Genomic DNA, 23,169 nt, shown 5'->3' on the forward strand with positions numbered 1-23,169 from the left:
GAGGGCAATCGATGCAACCAGAGACTCTGATGTCATCGATCGGATCGCTGAATTAAGACTTGACGCACCATCGTACAAATTGGATGAAATGCAAAATATCCAAAGAGCCGATAGACAGATAAAAAGATGCACGTTTCTTTAAACCATTTGCTATAATCATTTTAAATATTGAGTAATTATGAGCTGTTCTAAAATAAGACAAATGTTGAGAATAATTCAGTTGCATTTCAGTTCTGATGGTCGTTCAAACTGTTGCTCTACGGTGTTGAATTTAGCTTTTCCAGGAAATGAGCTACATTTGTGTTGAGGTAGATTCTCAGATAAGTTGATGAGAAATCCCAAAGTTTGACTCACTATTTTTGTTTCATACACAACAGACTGTCTGGTAGTTTTCTTTCAACGAGTCATTGGAAAGTTGTGGCCTCAGCAATGACGTCAAACCCTTCTCATCTACGGGAGCTGGACTTAAGCATGAACCAAAGCCTGACAGATGCTGACGTAAAGTTACTGTCTTCTGCAATGATGCATCCAAACTGCAGACTGGAGACGCTCAGGTCAGGAGGCCTCTGTTGGTCTTTTCTAAATTTCTTTACATTTTCTGCTTTTCTTTTCATTTTCATATTTAGAAATGTGTTTTTATTTGCCCCATTTATTCCTTTTCCAGGCTGAGGGACTGCAGGTTATCAGAGATCAGCTGTGGCTCTCTGGCCTCGGCGCTGAGGTCCAATCCCTCCCATCTGAGGGTTCTGGACCTGAGTGAGAACCAGCTGAAGGATCCAGCAGTGAAGCTGCTCTGTGGTGCTCTCCAGGATCCTCTCTGTGAGCTGGAGACTCTCAGGTCAGTCAGAGATGATCCAGTACTTTCCCAGGTGTAACTAGTTAGACAATAACTGTTTACATGTTTGATCTTTGTTATAAACGTAGTGTTACAGTTCTCAGAAAAAAGACCACACAGACAGATTTGCAGTATTAAATTGGTTGTGGAAATCTGTCCCATGTGAGGATGGTCATCAATGACTAGAAAGGAAGTATCAGTTGTAGATTTGTCTTGGTTTATTTTAGGCTGGCCACAAAACCGCCCAAACATTCAGACCAATCAAAAATGGTTCTTCCTGTCTTTTAAAGATCAGAAGGAAAACTAGAAACCCCAAAAAGAAAGCTGCTGCAGTGTGCCATGCCCCTTCTCTCCTGAGAAAAGCCATCCCAAAAAAGAGAAAAGCCCAAGTGTGAAGTGAGCGCCCTGTTAAACCTTGGTACCGAAAGCCTGCAGTCATTCTCATCTTAGGTGGCTTCATTCCAGCCAGAAGCCCAAACCTGCCTCCCTCTTAAAGGGGCAGCAGGTCAGTCCAACCACAGAAACCTTCATGAAGATCTGAAGCTTTCAGCATCCACAATTGTTGCACCTCACTTCCATTGGAGTCCAAATCAGAAGTCAACAAGTTGATTCTACACCGATTCTACACAATGCAACCATTTTAAAAAGGTTTCCATCCATAAGTTTTCACACATTTTTAGATCAATCTGTTTGTTCATCACCTCCTTCTGTTGTAATGATCATTAAAGAAAATGACCTTATTGGAGTTTTTCTCCTCACAAATATGACTTTCTATGAACGATGCAATAAATGCAGCTTGCAATCTAAGACAATATGGAAGTATGTGTATATAATAGTAGTGGAAGTAGCTCATAAAATAATACATTTGCTCTTCTCATCGAATCTTTCTATGTTATTAAAGAAAAACCTGCTCTTAGTCAACGACATCTAAGACATCAACCAAAAATCCTAATTTTCTACAATCTAATATAAAACAGTAGAGAAGACTCTTTCTGCAGAGACACTGGTGGCAGGAATGCAGAAGTATCACCTGCTCCACTTGGAAGGTGGAGCAGAAACCACCAGCTGAGAAGGTCCTCAGCGAGAGGAAGTGGTGGAGAACCATGAAACTTGCTAAGCTCCACCTCAGCTCCAGAGACGGGCTGAGCTGGAGCTGTGGCACCAGGTATCGCCCAGAAGAGCCTCCAACAAACAAGCTCTTCTCTTGGGAGGAGAGGGCTTTGAATCTCAGCTCAGTGTGCTTGTCTCTAGTAGGTGGCAGCTGCACCTTTTCCTGAGGTCCTTGTTGATGCCCTGAGGGGAACTGATGCTCCTGCAATGTTTTCTGGCAGCATTGAGCTTGCAGTGGGGCAATCAAACACACTGTGGGGGGGCTCTCTTTCCTTCTCTCATCTGGAGAACAAGTGACACCAGCTGCCAATCATTGTTGGAGAAATGTGCAGTCAGGGGAACTCTGCGTCCAGACTATAGCCACCCTTCCAGCATCCAGCAGTGTCTAAAACCTTTGATTTGGTTTCACCAGAGAGTGTAGGGATTGCAGGGTCGCTGCAGCATCGCCCACAAGCTGTCAGGAGTGGGTCGCTTTGTCCCAACTCCTGACAAGAGTTGAGTGCTATTGAGAAATGTGGTCTCACAAACTTGGAAGGTATTTTGACCTACACACACTTTACATACGGTGTAGATCTTGTCCAACCGCCCTGAAAGAACCCAAAATAGGAACATATGGCAGATAAGCCGGTGCAGGACCAGAGGTTTGTTGCTTGTAAGCTGTGTTTTGCTCTGGTACATGTTGATTTTTATTTGTCTTCTCTCAAAATAATTGTTATTTTAGCCTAAGTGACTGCAGTTTATCAGAGACCAGCTGTGATTCTGTGGCCTCAGCTCTGAAGTCCAAACTCTCCCATCTGAGGGTTCTGGACCTGAGCTTCAACACGTTGCAGGATTCAGGAGTGAAGCGGCTCTGTTCTGGACTGGAGAGTCCAAACTGTAAACTGGAGAGGCTCAGGTCAGTCTTCATTTTTCTACCTATATACCAGCTGCTAAGATGGTGAAGTGAGGCTGTTCTCAACACTGCTGTGATGCACCACATTAAAAAAATTCCTTGTAATATCGTGAATTCAGGTCTGACCCAACTAAGAACTAACGTAGGTTTAGTACTGACGCAGATAACATGCAGACCTGCACCGTATAACCTCATCCTGCATTTTTCAGATTGATTTACTGCAGTTTATCAGAGATCAGCTGTGGCTCTCTGGCCTCGGCGCTGAGGTCCAATCCCTCCCATCTCAGAGAACTGGACCTGAGTTGGAACCAGCTGAAGGATCCAGGAGTGAAGCTGCTCTGTGGTTTTCTCCACTTTCCAAACTGCCGACTGGAAACTCTGAGGTAAACACCATTCTCAAAAATGTCCATTATTCCATCCGAGGGTCCTCACACTTTCTGAGTGTGTGTGTTGTGCCCAGTTCCTTCAGGAGGGAGGGCCACACGGGGACCACTTATTCATGATAAATTGATTTAAGGACAATGAAAAAGCCACAGATGGTCACCAAAATTAGACAAAACTAGGTGAGGGTGCCTGGTAGACACCAGCCAACGAGGAGGGAGATGGTGAGGGAGACAGGAAGTCATCTAAGACAGGTTGTGCCTTTAAAGATCAGCCACAGGTGAGATGGATCTCCATGATGAGATGGGAGGGAAAGAGGTGGGAGAACCTGGGAAGAGTGAGGGCCAGAACAATATATATTCTCCTCTGGAACAGTGCAAACCTGAGAGGTTGGAATTGTGGTAATTACATATTACTATCATTTTTTAACCTGTAACTAAATTAAATATTTACAGATCATGCCTTTGATTAACCTTTCAGATTAATACTGGCTTCACTTATAACCTTATAAAAGTTTCCCTTCTTTATTTAGATTAATGCGCTGCAGGTTATCAGAGATCAGCTGTGACTCTCTGGCCTCGGCGCTGAGGTCCAATCCCTCCCATCTCAGAAAACTGGACCTGAGTCAGAACCAGCTGCAGGATCCAGGAGTGAAGCTGCTGTCTGATCTCGTAGAGAATCCACACTATGGGCTGGAGACATTGAGACGGTAGCTGGTTGAAGCCAGTCAACTCCCGCTCATCTGCTGCATCACTCACTGACCACTGGTGAAGAGCATCTGTGGAAACATCTGCCGTCTACTCCGTCCATCGATGAAAAATTCAGTTTTTAAAAAGCGCTGGTGGACTTTCAGGAGATCAGTCGATGGTCGACAAAGCAGAAGCAGCTTCGCCTTGAAGTTAAATTAGTTCCTGGTATCACACAATGCATCTTTATAAAGTTCTAAATGGCTCCTCGGCCACTCTTAGAAGCATGGAAACATTCTCTTAATTGTCTCTTCAAATGTCTGTATTATACGTTACTATTTTACATCATGCCTTCAGAATCTTTAGGGTTTAGTATTTACTGTCTCTGTGACATGGAGCATTGGAATATTTCAGCTGCAGCCAGCAAAAACCCATCAGAATGACGGCTATCGGTGGGAACCGCAGGTCATTTGACTTTAGTCAGTCTGTTCAATGTTATAGGATTTATTGCAATCTAATAAAAACTATGAATAAATGTGGGAAATAGGAAATAAAAAGAAGCAAAATGACCAAATCTCCCATGAATACTGTAAATTTAAAGATGAGAACCTGCTGCACTGTGCCGTGCCCCTTCTCTATTGAGAAAAGCCCAAGTGTGTCCTTCAGTCACCTCAGACATTCAGCCAGCTTTTAATACCTTTGTTCAAGCCCAGAACGCCCTGGATTATTCCCACTGAAGATGGAAAAGCAGGTGGAAAACATGAGTTATTGTTAACTGTACTGGTGTATGACTATAGCGCATTACTGGACCACTATAAACTGTTGTTTGTGGTTTTTCTTTCTTTGTGGAGATTAACACATTAAAAATAAATTGCACTGGTTCAGCAGTTGATCTTGTGTTCTTATTTGACCTGTACGACACAATTTCACAAAGCTAAACATACATTTTTACAGAATAGTTTTATCCTTCCGATTACCAGCACCAGCTATTCAGAATATCTAATGTAGTGGGTTTTAAAATGAACTGAATGATGTCTGCCTTGTCTCTCCTCTACCTGTCCTCCCCCTTCTCCTCCTCTCTCCCTACCCACCCCCCCATCAGCAGGAGGGTCCCCCCCCCCCTATGAGCCTGGTCCTGCTCAAGGTTTCTTCCTGTTAAAGGGGAGATTTTCCTATTGATTGTTAGGGATCAGGCCCTGGGATTCTGCATAGCACCAAGTTTGACTACAACAGACATTACAAATAAAGATGATTTGATTTGATTTAAAAATCAAAGAACTGTGCCTGAAAATGAAGCAGAAGCAATAAAAACCCAACACCAGCGAAGCTTTCGAAGAATCTCAGATATTGATGAAAAATTCTGGAAATCATAATGGAGAGATATTTTTCTCATGGCTCAAATTCCACAGCTATTAAGTGATTAAATGGATTTAATGGTGATATTCTGGAGTCCACAATTTCAGGTGAAGTTACACTGGGGAACAATTTGAAAATATCCTGTTGAAATTATTCTAAATTATTCTGATTAAAAATAAAATTGGCACGCTGATTCCAAAATTACAGTCATTCCCCCCAGCCCGTCAAGTTTTGAAAGCTTCTCCTCCAGATCAGCAAATTTCCCCTAATGAGCTGGAGTCAGACTGGCCAGCTGATGACAACTGGATCAGCTCCGTTGGTGCCGTCACCATTAAGAGGTGTGTGCAGCCCCCAAAAGGTCAGAACTGTCAATATCCTATAGGGACACTTTGAACCAGAGGGGATCCTATAGATCAAAAAGTTGACACAGTTTGATTCCGCACCCAAAAACGAACATCTGTCAGACGAACTCCAGTTGTTTCCCAGTATTTCAGTTAAAACGTGGACCAAATTGTTCTGAAGAGAGGCGCTTGTGCTGGATATGACGCGTCAGACCACATACACGTGACGTGTAGAGGAAGAAGAAGCGAAAGTTCTCAACTTCGGGCTCCATCTTGAGTGACCGAGCCCTGATGGAAAACCTCTAATATTCAGGTAGCATTTGGTTCTTTCACTGCTGTCGTCTCGAATCAATGTTCCGCTGCGAGATGCGGCTTAATAACCTGCGTGTTCGCAATGAGCGTGCGCGTGTTTCGGACGCACATTGCGGCTGGTCGACGGGAATGTTGTGACGGATGATCAAACTTTGTAGCGTGTTTCCTCTAACTGCGTTTTCCGCTAACCCTGAGCCAACATTTTAGAGGTTGAGGAAGCACATTTTAATACTCACAATAAGTCGACAATATTATTTGCAGTTAGTGGAAAAATCCACGGAAAGAGGGACACAAACGCGACAGTTTTAGCCTCCTCTCTTTGTCCCTCCACCAGGGGGACAATCAATCCTTTATTTAAAAAAGGAGAGTATGGAAAGAGGGAGAGATCAAGGCATTCCATTTTATTGTTTTAACAACTGGTTCTTTGTGGAATATGAATTTGTTATTATGAATTTATGAAATGTGTTCTGTTTTGAATGAAGCAGTCAAGAAAACGAAACGAAACCTAAACCCATGGTGTTTTGATATTTTTGGTCCTGTACATGTGGTCAGATCAGATTAGTCTGAGCAGAATTGGGTGTTTTTGCCCTTTGCTGTGTGTCATCTATTCTATTCAGCATGTTGGGTTGCTTGACTTCTGTTGGGTTGTGTCAACTTGATGCATCACTTCTGAGATATTGACACACCTTTTTCCTGAGGCTGGCTCCAATGCTGCCAACACACCTGGCCATGGATATGGTGGGACTTCTGTGATGAGTGGGGTCAGAGGTGGTGGACAAGCTCTGCTCCAAAACAAGCTTGCTAGATATGTTTGGGATCTCCTCCGCCACAACCACCAGCTGCAACTAGTAGCTGTGCACGCCATGCAGAGTTTTGACCTCTAGGTCAGGCTACAGATGTTTTTTCCAGCACCATCATGTGTTTGTGAGAAACATGATGCACCTGATCAAAAAAGCTGCTTGTAATCTGACAGACGAGCCATGATGAGATGTCAAGGTGCGTTGTTGAAAATGAAGATCCTCTTCTTGGAATCCTGTCTGAGATGACAGAAGATGATGCTGCATTTGACCCACTTTGATGATGTGATGACGTATTTCTGTTTAGTTTTGAATGCATTCTCATCTTATTTGTTGAATTTAATGTTGAGAACTGACATCTTGAAAGAATTTAGGTTTTCTTGTAAACCATAACCAGATAAAAAATGATTTAATTTGTATTTGTGTGCGTCCGTCTAATGCCACCGCACCTTTTGAAACACCCAGGAGAAACATTTTTTCCACAACTATTTTATGTTTAACATGGTGTAAACTTTTAAGATGTCCCAAAACTTTTTTCCAATATATATGTGGCCTGTATGATGTACAGGGTGACATCATATAATAGATTTTGATGTGAATGAGCTGACAATACGTCATTGGACAGACCTCTGCTTGTCTTCATGCTGAGAATCATGTTCTTTAATCTTCTTTTCTGTGTCAGCAGACTGTTCCTGCTTAACCGTTTAGACTCACATTTAAAAATGAGCGAATGTGTGATGGAAGAGGAAGAGAGACCAGAGTCCGTCGTGTCCAGCTGTGTGTCCATGAAGAGCGACTGCTCCAAAGTCGACCCTATAAACTTCGGTATTGGACCTCAAGGCTCACCTTTAAAGTAAGGTTTTCTGAACCACATAACTCTGCCTTAGAACATTTCACAACCATACAAAACATCATTTTGTGGGTATTAGCCTCCACTATCGTGAAAAATGAAATTCATCAGGTCCTTAAAATGAAACGGTGCACCAACGTGTCAGGTGTTCGCTCCCATTAACTCCCATGTTAATTTTAGTGTGGTAAATCTTTAACACTGAAAATTGCTTCTGTTTTTAACTGGTCATTTCTCCTACATGGGTTAACATCATCTCACAAAAATTCCTAGGCATATATTTTAAAGTTTCCCAACAATATCCATCATTGCAGAGTGCTCCAGCTCTCCATTTAGATACGGATGGGTAAGACATGGCAGGTCTGTGCAGCTTGTTCTGCCACACTGTTCCACCACATGTCATGAAAATTCATTAAAAAGTCTATTTATAAGGCTCCTGGTTCTAATAAACCCATAGACAACAATATCAGTCATTTCTAAATGGTTGAAATAAGCTTTTGAATACGCGTGACCTCTGTGCTATTTAATGATCAGTTTCAGAGACCAGACGACTGTATTTGGAGCATAAATGGAGAACTTTTGTTCTATTCTATGAGTTTATATTCCTGATTTGGCACTTTTATTTTTAACATAAATTCACAATGAGGAAAAGCCACTAAACACTTAAATCAAATACACTTTTCTCCAACTAAACGAGCTTGTTAGAACGTAAATAACTTTATATTTTTTGCTCAGTGTTCATTCAATCTTCAACTGTCAGAGCAAACTGAAAGTAGAAGTGAACGCAGCCTTTCTTAGGCGTTGCTAACGCCCAGTAGACATGTATAACCACTATTCCCATTTTTGACAGGTATCAGAAACGGTCTGCTTCCATTGGAGATTCCTCCTGTCCCGAGGGTGAAAAGAAACGGAGAACTGAACTGCAGACCGCCGACCTGAACAACAGCGTCTCACGTAAGCTCGTACATTTGTATTTATAAGATACTTTTGGGTCGGAATAAAGGAACAACTTGTGTATTTACAATGTGCAAGAGAAGATCCAGAGAGCACTTGTTTGGTTCCACTGGAACCCCTGGACCCTCTGAAGACCTTCCTAAATGCTTAGACAGTATTTAGCAACATTTAGTCATTTAGTTCTGGAAAGTGTTAAAGAGCTGAAGGCAGGTGACCTTTACAGGACAATGGGTCTGCTGAGTATGATGTGTTTGGAGAAGGTTTGATGTGTTTTTCTAAATATCATCCAGCTTTTACCAGCTGTTTAGTCCAAGCAAACTCTTGGAAGACATGGAAATGGTTGTTATAGACTAAATTACATTGAAACCCAATGAAATAAAAGAATAGGTGTACATAAGAAGACATAACATTTCAAACTGACAGTAAGATGGGTCATTACCTGACTGTTGCTTCTATCATTCAAACATGACAGAATATTTTCCAGTTGAGGACATCTGTGTTACTGCTGTAGATGACAATAGTAAAAGGATTTAAAAGATTGTTTGTTTCAGAGGGTGGTGATCTGCAGGAGGTGATAGAAGGTCATAAGATGAGTCTGAAGAGAAGATGTGAACATGTGACTGAAGGAACTCATGAAGCAGGAAGTGGAACCCTGCTGAACAAGATCTACACTGAGCTCTACATCACTGAGGGACAAAGTGAGGAGGTGGACACACAACATGAGGTGAGACAGCTTGAGAGAACCTCCAAGAAGAACATCCAGGACACTCCAATCAAGTGCCAGGACATCTTCAAAGTCTTATCTGAGCAACAGAAACACATCAGAGTGGTTCTGACCAACGGTGTTGCCGGCGTTGGAAAAACCTTCTCAGTGCAGAAGTTCAGTCTGGACTGGGCAGAAGGTTTGGAGAACCAAGACATCAGTCTGGTGCTTCCGCTCTCATGCAGGGAGCTGAACTTGATCAGAGATGAGCAGCACAGTCTTCTCTCACTGCTTCATGTTTTCCATCCAACATTACAGAAGATCAGAGCAGAAGATCTGACTGTCTGGAAACTTCTGTTCATCTTTGATGGCCTGGATGAAAGCAGATTTTCACTGGGTTTCAACAAGCATCAGGTCATCTCTGATGTCACACAAGTATCGTCCGTTGGCGTGCTCCTGGTGAACCTCATCCAGGGGAACCTGCTTCCCTCAGCTCTCATCTGGATCACCTCCAGACCTGCAGCAGCCTATCAGATTCCTCCCTCGTGTGTTGACAGGATCACAGAAGTACGAGGCTTCACTGACTCCCAGAAGGAGGAGTACTTCAGGAGGAGGTTCAGTGATGAAGATCTGTCCAAGAGAATCATCTCACACATCAAGGCCTCCAGGAGCCTCCACATCATGTGTCTGATCCCAGTTTTCTGCTGGATCACTGCTATAGTTCTGGAGGACATGATGACCAGAGACCAGAGAGGAGAGCTGCCCCAAACCCTGACTGACCTCTACTCACACTTCCTGATGGTTCAGATAAAGAGGAAGAAGCAGAAGTATGGAGGAAAGCAGAGACCAGAGGAACTGACTGAGGCTGATAAAGAACTCCTTCTGAAGTTGGGTCGGCTGGCGTTTGAACATCTGGAGAAAGGAAACATCATGTTCTACTCAGAAGACCTGGAGCGATGTGGACTGGACGTCTCCGAGGTGTCGGTGTACTCAGGAGTTTGTACAGAGATCTTCAAAAGAGAGAGTGTGATCTTCCAGAAATCAGTCTACTGCTTTGTTCATCTGAGCATTCAGGAGTTTCTGGCTGCCGTCTACATGTTCCACCGTTACACCAGGAAAGACACAGCGGTTATAAGTCAGTTCCTAAAATATTCTGAACCAAAGGACGTTTACTGGTTTGCTGGGTTGTATAATAACGATCCAGTCAAATCTCTTGATGACTTCCTCAGGAGAGCACTAATGAAATCTCTCAAAAGTGAAAATGGCCACCTGGACTTGTTTGTTCGCTTCCTTCATGGTCTCTCTCTGGAGTCCAATCAGAGGATCTTGGGTGGACTGTTGGATCAGAGGAACAGCCACCCAGAAACCATCCAGAAGGTCCTCAACAACCTGAAGGAGGAGAACAGTTATGAAATCTCCCCAGACAGAAGCATCAACATCTTCCACTGTCTGATGGAGATGAAGGATCAGTCAGTCCATCAGGAGATCCAAGAGTTCCTGAAGTCAGGGGAGATATCAAAGAGGAACTGTCAGAGATCCACTGTTCAGCTCTGGCCTACCTGCTGCAGATGTCAGAGGAGGTTCTGGATGAGCTGAACCTGCTGCAGTACAACACCTCAGTGGAGGGACGACGTCGCCTGATTCCAGCTGTGAGGAACTGCAGGAAGTTCGTGTAAGTAAAGATTTTTAGGGCCGGACATCGGCGTTTAAATCAAGTGAGTGGATCATGTCAGGTAGCAATACCCCCTCCAGTGGTCATTCCTTCAATTCTTTATCTCCATTGCAGCGTCCATAAATTAAAACAACAACAATTCATCCAGAAATGTTCAACACTGGCTGGATATAAGTTCAAAGGTCAATCCAGACAAACCAACATAAGGCAGGAATAATAGGAGCCACAAGTTAACTGACTATCATGAAATGACTGTCATGTCATTAAATAACTTTTGTTTGTTTGTATACATCGTATTCAAACAACAGAAAAACACATTTTAACTAATGACACGTGACTATTTTGCTTCATTTGTTCAACGTAAAAACAGCCGGCCTCGTTGGTTTAAATGGGTGTTTTAGGTCTTTGTGGCGGTTCCGTTTGGAGCCTTTATGTGACCCACAAAGTTGTTTGACCTTTCCACACCCGTTAGGTGGCAACTTCATCACTAGCAACAAAAGGTGCAGTGAAAATGATTTGAAGGGAAACAGGCAGATATAACAGAAGCTGAGGGCAATCGATGCAACCAGAGACTCTGATGTCATCGATCGGATCGCTGAATTAAGACTTGACGCACCATCGTACAAATTGTATGAAATGCAAAATATCCAAAGAGCCGATAGACAGATAAAAAGATGCACGTTTCTTTAAACCATTTGCTATAATCATTTTAAATATTGAGTAATTATGAGCTGTTCTAAAATAAGACAAATGTTGAGAATAATTCAGTTGCATTTCAGATCTGATGGTCGTTCAAACTGTTGCTCTACGGTGTTGAATTTAGCTTTTCCAGGAAATGAGCTACATTTGTGTTGAGGTAGATTCTCAGATAAGTTGATGAGAAATCCCAAAGTTTGACTCATTATTTTTGTTTCATACACAACAGACTGCCTGGTAGTTTTCTTTCAATGAGTCATTGTGAAGTTGTGGCCTCAGCAATGACGTCAAACCCTTCTCATCTACGGGAGCTGAGCTTAAGATGGAACCAAAGCCTGACAGATGCCAGAGTAAAGTTACTGTCTTCTGCAATGATGCATCCAAACTGCAGACTGGAGACGCTCAGGTCAGGAGGCCTCTGTTGGTCTTTTCTAAATTTCTTTACATTTTCTGCTTTTCTCTTCATTTTCAGATTTAGAAATGTGTTTTTATTTGCCCCATTTATTCCTTTTCCAGGCTGTCACACTGCAGTTTATCAGAGATCAGCTGTGACTCTCTGGCCTCGGCGCTGAGGTCCATCCCTCCCATCTGAGGGTTCTGGACCTGAGTTGAGACCAGCTGAAGGATCCAGGAGTGAAGCTGCTCTGTGGTGCTCTCCAGGATCCTCTCTGTGAGCTGGAGACTCTCAGGTCAGTCAGAGATGATCCAGTACTTTCCCAGGTGTAACTAGTTAGACAATAACTGTTTCCATGTTTGATCTTTGTTATAAACGTAGTGTTACAGTTCTCAGAAAAAAGACCACACAGGACAGATTTGCAGTATTAAATTGGTTGTGGAAATCTGTCCCATGTGAGGATGGTCATCAATGACTAGAAAGGAAGTATCAGTTGTAGATTTGTCTTGTTTATTTTAGGCTGGCCACAAACCGCCCAAACATTCAGACCAATCAAAAATGGTTCTTCCTGTCTTTTAAAGATCAGAAGGAAAACTAGAAAACCCAAAAAGAAAGATGCTGCAGTGTGCCATGCCCCTTCTCTACTGAGAAAAGCCATCCCAAAAAAGAGAAAAGCCCAAGTGTGAAGTGAGCACCCTGTTAAACCTTGGTACCGAAAGCCTGCAGTCATTCTCATCTTAGGTGGCTTCATTCCAGCCAGAAGCCCAAACCTGCCTCCCTCTTAAAGGGGCAGCAGGTCAGTCCAACCACAGAAACCTTCATGAAGATCTGAAGCTTTCAGCATCCACAATTGTTGCACCTCACTTCCATTGGAGTCCAAATCAGAAGTCAACAAGTTGATTCTACACCGATTCTACACAATGCAACCATTTTAAAAAGGTTTCCATCCATAAGTTTTCACAAATTTTTATATAAATCTGTTTGTTCATCGCCTCCTTCTGTTGTAATGGTCATTAAAGAAAATGACCTTATTGGAGTTTTTCTCCTCACAAATATGACTTTCTATGAACGATGCAATAAATGCAGCTTGCAATCTAAGACAATATGGAAGTATGTGTATATAATAGTAGTGGAAGTAGCTCATAAAATAATACATTTGCTCTTCTCATCGAATCTTTCTATGGTATTAAAGAAAAACCTGCTCTTAGTCAACAACATCTCAGACATCAACCAAAAATCCTAATTTTCTACAATCTAATATAAAACAGTAGAGAAGACTCTTTCTGCAGAGACCTGGTGGCAGGAATGCAGAAGTATCACCTGCTCAACTTGGAAGGTGGAGCAGAAACCACCAGCTGAGAAGGTCCTCAGCGAGAGGAAGTGGTGGAGAACCATGAAACTTGCTAAGCTCCACCTCAGCTCCAGAGACGGGCTGAGCTGGAGCTGTGGCACCAGGTATCGCCCAGAAGAGCCTCCAACAAACAAGCTCTTCTCTTGGGAGGAGAGGGCTTTGAATCTCAGCTCAGTGTGCTTGTCTCTAGTAGGTGGCAGCTGCACCTTTTCCTGAGGTCCTTGTTGATGCCCTGAGGGGAATTGATGCTCCTGCAATGTTTTCTGGCAGCATTGAGCTTGCAGTGGGGCAATCAAACACACTGTGGGGGGGCTCTCTTTCCTTCTCTCATCTGGAGAACAAGTGACACCAGCTGCCAATCATTGTTGGAGAAATGTGCAGTCAGGGGAACGATGCGTCCAGACTATAGCCACCCTTCCAGCATCCAGCAGTGTCTAAAACCTTTGATTTGGTTTCACCAGAGAGTGTAGGGATTGCAGGGTCGCTGCAGCATCGCCCACAAGCTGTCAGGAGTGGGTCGCTTTGTCCCAACTCCTGACAAGAGTTGAGTGCTATTGAGAAATGTGGTCTCACAAACTTGGAAGGTATTTTGACCTACACACACTTTACATACGCTGTAGATCTTGTCCAACCGCCCTGAAAGAACCCAAAATAGGAACATACGGCAGATAAGCCGGTGCAGGACCAGAGGTTTGTTGCTTGTAAGCTGTGTTTTGCTCTGGTACATGTTGATTTTTATTTGTCTTCTCTCAAAATAATTGTTATTTTAGACTAAGGAGCTGCAGTTTATCAGAGACCAGCTGTGATTCTGTGGCCTCAGCTCTGAAGTCCAACCTCTCCCATCTGAGGGTTCTGGACCTGAGCATCAACACGTTGCAGGATTCAGGAGTGAAGCGGCTCTGTTCTGGACTGGAGAGTCCAAACTGTAAACTGGAGAGGCTCAGGTCAGTCTTCATTTTTCTACCTATATACCAGCTGCTAAGATGGTGAAGTGAGGCTGTTCTCAACACTGCTGTGATGCACCACATAAAAAAAATTCCTTGTAATATCGTGAATTCAGGTCTGACCCAACTAAGAACTAACGTAGGTTTAGTACTGACGCAGATAACATGCAGACCTGCACCGTATAACCTCATCCTGCATTTTTCAGGTTGATTGACTGCAGTTTATCAGAGATCAGCTGTGGCTCTCTGGCCTCGGCGCTGAGGTCCAATCCCTCCCATCTCAGAGAACTGGACCTGAGTAAGAACAGCTGAAGGATCCAGGAGTGAAGCTGCTCTGTGGTTTTCTCCACTTTCCAAACTGCCGACTGGAAACTCTGGGGTAAACACCATTCTCAAAAATGTCCATTATTCCATCCGAGGGTCCTCACACTTTCTGAGTGTGTGTGTTGTGCCCAGTTCCTTCAGGAGGGAGGGCCACACGGGGACCACTTATTCATGATAAATTGATTTAAGGACAATGAAAGAGCCGACAGATGGTAACCAAAATTAGACAAAACTAGGTGAGGGTGCCTGGTAGACACCAGCCAACGAGGAGGGAGATGGTGAGGGAGACAGGAAGTCATCTAAGACAGGTTGTGCCTTTAAAGATGAGCCACAGGTGAGATGGATCTCCATGATGAGATGGGAGGGAAAGAGGTGGGAGAACCTGGGAAGAGTGAGGGCCAGAACAATATATATTCTCCTCTGGAACAGTGCAAACCTGAGAGGTTGGAATTGTGGTAATTACATATTACTATCATTTTTTAACCTGTAACTAAATTAAATATTTACAGATCATGCCTTTGATTAACCTTTCAGATTAATACTGGTTTCACTTATAACCTTATAAAAGTTTCCCTTCTTTATTTAGATTAATGCGCTGCAGCTTATCAGAGATCAGCTGTGGCTCTCTGGCCTCGGCGCTGAGGTCCAATCCCTCCCATCTCAGAAAACTGGACCTGAGTCAGAACCAGCTGCAGGGTTCAGGAGTGAAGCTCCTGTCTGATCTCGTAGAGAATCCAGACTATGGGCTGGAGACATTGAGACAGTAGCTGGTTGGAGCCAGTCAACTCCCACTCATCTGCTGCATCACTCACTGACCACTGGTGAAGAGCATCTGTGGAAACATCTGCCGTCTACTCCCTCCATAGATGAAAAATTCAGTTTTTAAAAAGCACTGGTGGACTTTCAGGAGATCAGTCGATGGTCGACAAAGCAGAAGCAGCTTCGCCTTGAAGTTAAATTAGTTCCTGGTATCACACAATGCATCTTTATAAAGTTCTAAATGGCTCCTCGGCCACTCTTAGAAGCATGAAAACATTCTCTTAATTGTCTCTTCAAATGTCTGTATTATACGTTACTATTTGACATCATGCCTTCAGAATCTTTAGGGTTTAGTATTTAGTGTCTCTGTGACATGGAGCATTGGAATATTTCAGCTGCAGCCAGCAAAAACCCATCAGAATGACGGCTATCGGTGGGAACCGCAGGTCATTTGACTTTAGTCAATCTGTTAAATGTTATAGGATTTATTGCAATCTAATAAAAACTATGAATAAATGTGGGAAATAGGAAATAAAAAGAAGCAAAATGACCAAATAAATCTCCCATGAATACTGTAAATTTAAAGATGAGAACCTGCTGCACTGTGCCGTGCCCCTTCTCTATTGAGAAAAGCCCAAGTGTGTCCTTCAGTCACCTCAGACATTCAGCCAGCTTTTAATACCTTTGTTCAAGCCCAGAACGCCCTGGATTATTCCCACTGAAGATGGAAAAGCAGGTGGAAAACATGAGTTATTGTTAACTGTACTGGTGTATGACTATAGCGCATTACTGGACCACTATAAACTTGTTGTTTGTGGTTTTTCTTTCTTTGTGGAGATTAACACGTTAAAAATAAATTGCACTGGTTCAGCAGTTGATCTTGTGTTCTTATTTGAACATTTAATGGATTTAATGGTGATATTCTGGAGTCCACAATTTCAGGTGAAGTTACACTGGGGAACAATTTGAAAATATCCTGTTGAAATTATTCTAAATTATTCTGATTAAAAATCAAATTGGCACGCTGATTCCAAAATTACAGTCATTTTCCCCCCAGCCCGTCAAGTTTTGAAAGCTTCTCCTCCAGATCAGCAAATTTCCCCTAATGAGCTGGAGTCAGACTGGCCAGCTGATGACAACTGGATCAGCTCCGTTGGTGCAGCCACAATTAAGAGGTGTGTGCAGCCCCCAAAAGGTCAGTACTGTCAATATCCTATAGGGGCACTTTGAACCAGAGGGGATCCTATAGATCAAAACGTTGACACAGTTTGATTCCGCACCCAAAAACGAACATCTGTCAGACGAACTCCAGTTGTTTCCCAGTATTTCAGTTAAAACGTGGACCAAATTGTTCTGAAGAGAGGCGCCTGTGCTGGATATGACGCGATCCAACCACAAACACGTGACGTGTAGAGGAAGAAGAAGCGAAAGTGAAAGTTCGGGCTCCATCCTGAGTGACCGAGCCCTGATGGAAAACCTCTAATATTCAGGTAGCATTTGGTTCTTTCACTGCTGTCGTCTCGAATCAATGTTCCGCTGCGAGATGCGGCTTAATAACTGCGTGTGCGCAATGAGCGTGCGCGTGTTTCGGACGCACATTGCGGCTGGTCGACGGGAATGTTGTGACGGATGATCAAACTTTGTAGCGTGTTTCCTCTAACTGCGTTTTCCGCTAACCCTGAGCCAACATTTTAGAGGTTGAGGAAGCACATTTTAATACTCACAATAAGTCGACAATATTATTTACAGTTAGTGGAACAATCCACCGAAAGAGGGACACAAACGCGACAGTTTTAGCCTCCTCTCTTTGTCCCTCCACCAGGGGGACAATCAATCCTTTATTTAAAAAAGGAGAGTATGTAAAGAGGGAGAGATCAAGGCATTCCATTTTATTGTTTTAACAACTGGGTCTTTGTGGAATATGAATTTGTTATTATGGATTTATGAAATGTGTTCTGTTTTGAATGAAGCAGTCAAGAAAACGAAAGGAAACCTAAACCCATGGTGTTTTCATATTTGTGGTCCTGTACATGTGGTCAGATGAGATTAGTCTGAGCAGATTTGGGTGTTTTTTGCCCTTTGCTGTGTGTCATCTATTCTATTCAGCATGTTGGGTTGCTTGACTTCTGTTGGGTCGTGGCAACTTGATCATCACTTCTGAGATATTGACACACCTTTTTCCTGAGGCTGGCTCCAATGCTGCCAACACACCTGGCCATGGATATGGTGGGACTTCTGTGATGAGTGGGGTCAGAGGTGGTGGACAAGCTCTGCTCCAAAACAAGCTTGCTAGATATGTTTGGGATCTCCTCCGCCACAACCACCAGCTGCAACTAGTAGCTGTGCACGCCATGCAGAGTTTTGACCTCTAGGTCAGGCTACAAATGTTTTTTCCAGCACCATCATGTGTTCGTGAGAAACATGATGCGCCTGATCAAAAAAGCTGTTGTAATCTGACAGACGAGCCATGATGAGATGTCAAGGTGCGTTGTTGAAAATGAAGATCCTCTTCTTGGAATCCTGTCTGAGATGACAGAAGATGATGCTGCATTTGACCCACTTTGATGATGTGATGACTTATTTCTGTTTAGTTTTGAATGCATTCTCATCTTAGTGTTGAATTTAATGTTGAGAACTGACATCTTGAAAGAATTTAGGTTTTCTTGTAAACCATAACCAGATAAAAAATGATTTAATTTGTATTTGTGTGCGTCCATCTAATGCCACCGCACCTTGTGAAACACCCAGGAGAAACATTTTTTCCACAACTATTTTATGTTTAACATGGTGTAAACTTTTAAGATGTCCCAAAACTTTTTTCCAATATATATGTGGCCTGTATGATGTACAGGGTGACATCATATAATAGATTTTGATGTGAATGAGCCGACAATACGTCATTGGACAGACCTCTGCTTGTCTTCATACTGAGAATCATGTTCTTTAACCTTCTTTTCTGTGTCAGCAGACTGTTCCTGCTTAACCATTTAGACTCACATTTAAAAATGAGCGAATGTGTGATGGAAGAGGAAGAGAGAGCAAAGTCCGTAGTGCCCAGCTGTGTGTCCATGAAGAGCGAATGGTCCAAAGAGCACCCTTTCAACTTCAGTATTGGACCTCAAGGCTCACCTTTAAAGTAAGGTTTTCTGAACCACATAACTCTGCCTTAGAACATTTCACAACCACACAAAACATCATTTTGTGGGTATTAGCCTCCACTATCGTGAAAAATGAAATTCATCAGCTCTTTAAAATGAAACGGTGCACAGTCCTTTCACCATGTTGGCCTGTGGAAAACCAGTGTTGTCGGGCCGATGGACCAGCGTCCCCGTCATTCCCGGACCACCGTTGGCCACCAGTTGGGTTTTGGGATCAAAGTCGGGGCGTTTCCTGTATCTGGTTCTCCTCACGGATCCATGACTACAACATGTTGCTGCAAGTGCAGAGACGTTTGCTCTGGAAAGAACTTTAGAGCACATTCAGTGCTGCAGGATGAGGGGCTGGAAAAGGTGCCAGTTCTTTTCTCACTGCAGGGAACAGTTAAAAAAGCAGCTTAAACTCTGAAAACATGAAAATTATACAGAGACATCATTGATTTATTGATTCAGTTGTTATCCAGAATGGATTAGAAATGTTCCTGTTTGATAAAAATGCAGTGAATTGGGATTATTTAACTCCAACCTCTCCAGATTATTTACCTTCATCACAGTCTCATCACTATTTCTGATGTTTCCTCAGGATGGACGAGGACAGAGCAGAGTCCACAGTGCCCAGCTGGGTGTCCCTGAAGAGTGACCACTCCAAAGTCGACCCTTTAGATTTCGGTATTGGACCTCAAGGCTCACCTTTAAAGTAAGGTTTTCTGAACCACATAACTCTGCCTTAGAACATTTCACAACCATACAAAACATAATTTTGTGGGTATTAGCCTCTACTATCGTGAAAAATGAAATTCATCAGGTCCTTAAAATGAAACGGTGCACCAACATGTCAGGCGTTCGCTCCCATTAACTCCCATGTTAATTTTAGTGTGGTAAATCTTTTAAAACTGAAAATTGCTTGTGTTTTTAACTGGTCATTTCTCCTACATGGGTTAACATCATCTCACAAAAATTCCTAGGCATATATTTTAAAGTTTCCCAACAATATCCATCATTGCAGAGTGCTACAGCTCTCCATTTAGATACGGATGTCCCCCGCCTCCCCCGGGACATGGTCAAAGCTCTCCCGGAGGTGTGAGTTGAAGCTCCTTCTGACAGGGGACTCCGCCAGGCGTCTGTCCGGCATCCTTCCCCACCAACAGAGCCAACTCACCACCAGGTGGTGATCAGTTGACAGCTCCGCCCCTCTCTTCACCCGAGTGTCCAGAACATGCGGCTGCAAATCCGATGACGCGACCACAAAGTCGATCATCGATCCTGGTGCCAAGTGCACATGTGGACGCCTTTATGCCTGAACAAGGTGTTTGTTATGGACAATCTGAGATGAGCACAGAAGTCCAATACCCTCCTGGGCTACCACCTTATCGTGGTGGAGGGGTTTGCCTGTCCCAATGATCCTAGGAGCTCCGTTGTCTGGGGCTTTATGACCCTCGTAGGGCCACCCATGGCAAACAGGTCCTAGGTGAGGGACCAGACAAAGCGTAGCCCAGGACCCCCAATGATGAAAAAGATTCTTGGTGCCAAATTTCCCTTGCCCGGATGCGGGTCACTGGGGCCCCCTCCTGGAGCCAGGCCTGGGGGTGGGGCACGTTGGCGAGCGCCTGGTGGCCGGACCTCTGCCCAGGGAGTCCGGCCGGCGCAGCCCGAAGAGGCAACATGGAACCCCCTTCCCGTGGGCTCACCACCTGCAGGAGGGGCCAGGGGGGGTCGGGTGCATTGTGTGTTGGGTAGCGGCCGAAGGCAGGGACCTTGGCGGTCTGATCCCCGGCTGCATAAACTGGCTCTAGGGACATGGAATGTCACCTCTCTGGTGGGAAAGGAGCCTGAGCTGGTGTGCGAGGTTGAGAAGTTCCGACTAGATATAGTCGGCCTCACCTCGACGCACAGCAAGGGCTCTGGAACCAGTCTACTCGAGAGGGGTTGGACTCTCTACCACTCTGGAGTTGCCGATGGTGAGAGGCGACGGGCAGGGGTGGCAATTCTGGTTGCTCCCCGGCTCAGTGCCGGGATATTGGAGTTTACCCCGGTGGATGAGAGGGTAGCCTCCCTTCGCCTTCGGGTGGGGGGACGGATCCTGACTGTTGTTTGTGCCTATGGCCCAAACAGCAGTTCAATGTATCCACCCTTTTTGGAGTCCTTAGAGGGAGTGCTGGAGAATGCTCCTCCTGGGGGCTCCCTCCTCCTCCTGGGTGACTTCAATGCTCACGTTGGCAATGACAGTGTGACCTGGAGAGGTGTGATTGGGAAGAACAGGGGGGCCCCCTGATCTGAAATGTTCCTGTTTGATAAAAATGCAGCGAATTGGGATTATTGAACTACAACCTCTACAGATTATTTACCTTCATCACAGTCTCATCACTATTTCTGATGTTTCCTCAGGATGGACGAGGACAGAGCAGAGTCCACAGTGCCCAGCTGTGTGTCCCTGAAGAGTGACCACTCCAAAGTCGACCCTTTAGATTTCGGTATTGGACCTCAAGGCTCACCTTTAAAGTAAGGTTTTCTGAACCACATAACTCTGCCTTAGAACATTTCACAACCATACAAAACATCATTTTGTAGGTATTAGCCTCTACTATCGTGAAAATGAAATTCATCAGGTCCTTAAAATGAAACGGTGCACCAACATGTCAGGCGTTCGCTCCCATTAACTCCCATGTTAATTTTAGTGTGGTAAATCTTTTAAAACTGAAAATTGCTTGTGTTTTTAACTGGTCATTTCTCCTACATGGGTTAACATCATCTCACAAAAATTCCTAGGCATATATTTTAAAGTTTCCCAACAATATCCATCATTGCAGAGTGCTCCAGCTCTCCATTTAGATACGGATGGGTAAGACATGGCAGGTCTGTGCAGCTTGTTCTGCCACACTGTTCCACCACATGTCATGAAAATTCATTAAAAAGTCTATTTATAAGGCTCCTGGTTCTAATAAACCCATAGACAACAATATCAGTCATTTCTAAATGGTTGAAATAAGCTTTTGAATACGCGTGACCTCTGTGCTATTTAATGATCAGTTTCAGAGACCAGACGACTGTATTTGGAGCATAAATGGAGAACTTTTGTTCTATTCTATGAGTTTATATTCCTGATTTGGCACTTTTATTTTTAACATAAATTCACAATGAGGAAAAGCCACTAAACACTTAAATCAAATACACTTTTCTCCAACTAAACGAGCTTGTTAGAACGTAAATAACTTTATATTTTTTGCTCAGTGTTCATTCAATCTTCAACTGTCAGAGCAAACTGAAAGTAGAAGTGAACGCAGCCTTTCTTAGGCGTTGCTAACGCCCAGTAGACATGTATAACCACTATTCCCATTTTTGACAGGTATCAGAAACGGTCTGCTTCCATTGGAGATTCCTCCTCTCCCGAGGGTGAAAAGAAACGGAGAACTGAACTGCAGACCGCCGACCTGAACAACAGCGTCTCACGTAAGCTCGTACATTTGTATTAATAAGATACTTTTGGGTCGGAATAAAGGAACAACTTGTGTATTTACAATGTGCAGGAGAAGATCCAGAGAGCACTTGTTTGGTTCCACTGGAACCCCTGGACCCTCTTCAGACCTTCCTAAATGCTTAGACAGTATTTAGCAACATTTAGTCATTTAGTTCTGGAAAGTGTTAAAGAGCTGAAGGCAGGTGACCTTTACAGGACAATGGGTCTGCTGAGTATGATGTGTTTGGAGAAGGTTTGATGTGTTTTTCTAAATATCATCCAGCTTTGACCAGCTGTTTAGTCCAAGCAAACTCCTGGAAGACATGGAAATGGTTGTTATAGACTAAATTACATTGAAACCCAATGAAATAAAAGAATAGGTGTACATAAGAAGACATAACATTTCAAACTGACAGTGAGATGGGTCATTACCTGACTGTTGCTTCTATCATTCAAACATGACAGAATATTTTCCAGTTGAGGACATCTGTGTTACTGCTGTAGATGACAATTGTAAAAGGATTTAAAAGATTGTTTGTTTTAGAGGGTGGTGAACTGCAGGAGGTGATAGAAGGTCATAAGATCAGTCTGAAGAGAAGATGTGAACATGTGACTGAAGGAACTAATGAAGCAGGAAGTGGAACCCTGCTGAACAAGATCTACACTGAGCTCTACATCACTGAGGGACAAAGTGAGGAGGTGGACACACAACATGAGGTGAGACAGCTTGAGAGAACCTCCCAGAAGAACATCCAGGACACTCCAATCAAGTGCCAGGACATCTTCAAAGTCTTATCTGAGCAACAGAGACACATCAGAGTGGTTCTGACCAACGGTGTCGCCGGCGTTGGAAAAACCTTCTCAGTGCAGAAGTTCAGTCTGGACTGGGCAGAAGGTTTGGAGAACCAAGACATCAGTCTGGTGCTTCCGCTCTCATGCAGGGAGCTGAACTTGATCAGAGATGAGCAGCACAGTCTTCTCTCACTGCTTCATGTTTTCCATCCAACATTACAGAAGATCAGAGCAGAAGATCTGACTGTCTGGAACTTCTGTTCATCTTTGATGGCCTGGATGAAAGCAGATTTTCACTGGGTTTCAACAAGCATCAGCTCATCTCTGATGTCACACAAGTATCGTCCGTTGGCGTGCTCCTGGTGAACCTCATCCAGGGGAACCTGCTTCCCTCAGCTCTCATCTGGATCACCT

The 23,169-nt window shown here is 43.7% G+C and overlaps 1 protein-coding gene and 1 long non-coding RNA gene across 25 annotated transcripts in view; one reads left to right on the forward strand and one right to left on the reverse strand.

The window, feature by feature from the left end:
• LOC130523562 (NACHT, LRR and PYD domains-containing protein 12-like) overlaps positions 1 to 23,169 on the forward strand; it is a 669,815-nt gene that overhangs the window by 121,424 nt on the left and 525,222 nt on the right. For 10 of the 24 annotated variants that reach the window (XM_057028881.1, XM_057028880.1, XM_057028882.1 and 7 more), the window contains 4 exons: positions 7,396 to 7,563; positions 18,323 to 18,490; positions 19,093 to 19,206; positions 20,895 to 21,008. In XM_057028881.1, coding sequence (XP_056884861.1) covers positions 7,396 to 7,563; positions 18,323 to 18,490; positions 19,093 to 19,206; positions 20,895 to 21,008 — 564 coding nt within the window. Of the gene's footprint in view, positions 1 to 5,494; positions 5,915 to 7,395; positions 7,564 to 16,591; positions 16,845 to 17,123; positions 17,924 to 18,322; positions 18,491 to 19,092; positions 19,207 to 20,894; positions 21,009 to 23,169 lie in introns of those variants that run through there. The other 14 variants (XM_057028898.1, XM_057028897.1, XM_057028895.1 and 11 more) reach the window with 12 other exon arrangements.
• The window catches only part of LOC130523627 (uncharacterized), an 82,028-nt gene that overhangs the window by 18,730 nt on the left and 40,129 nt on the right, over positions 1 to 23,169 (reverse strand). The gene's annotated exons all lie outside the window — the stretch shown is intronic.

The sequence above is a fragment of the Takifugu flavidus genome, chromosome 4, assembly GCF_003711565.1.
Source record: "Takifugu flavidus isolate HTHZ2018 chromosome 4, ASM371156v2, whole genome shotgun sequence".
Lineage (NCBI taxonomy): Eukaryota > Metazoa > Chordata > Actinopteri > Tetraodontiformes > Tetraodontidae > Takifugu > Takifugu flavidus.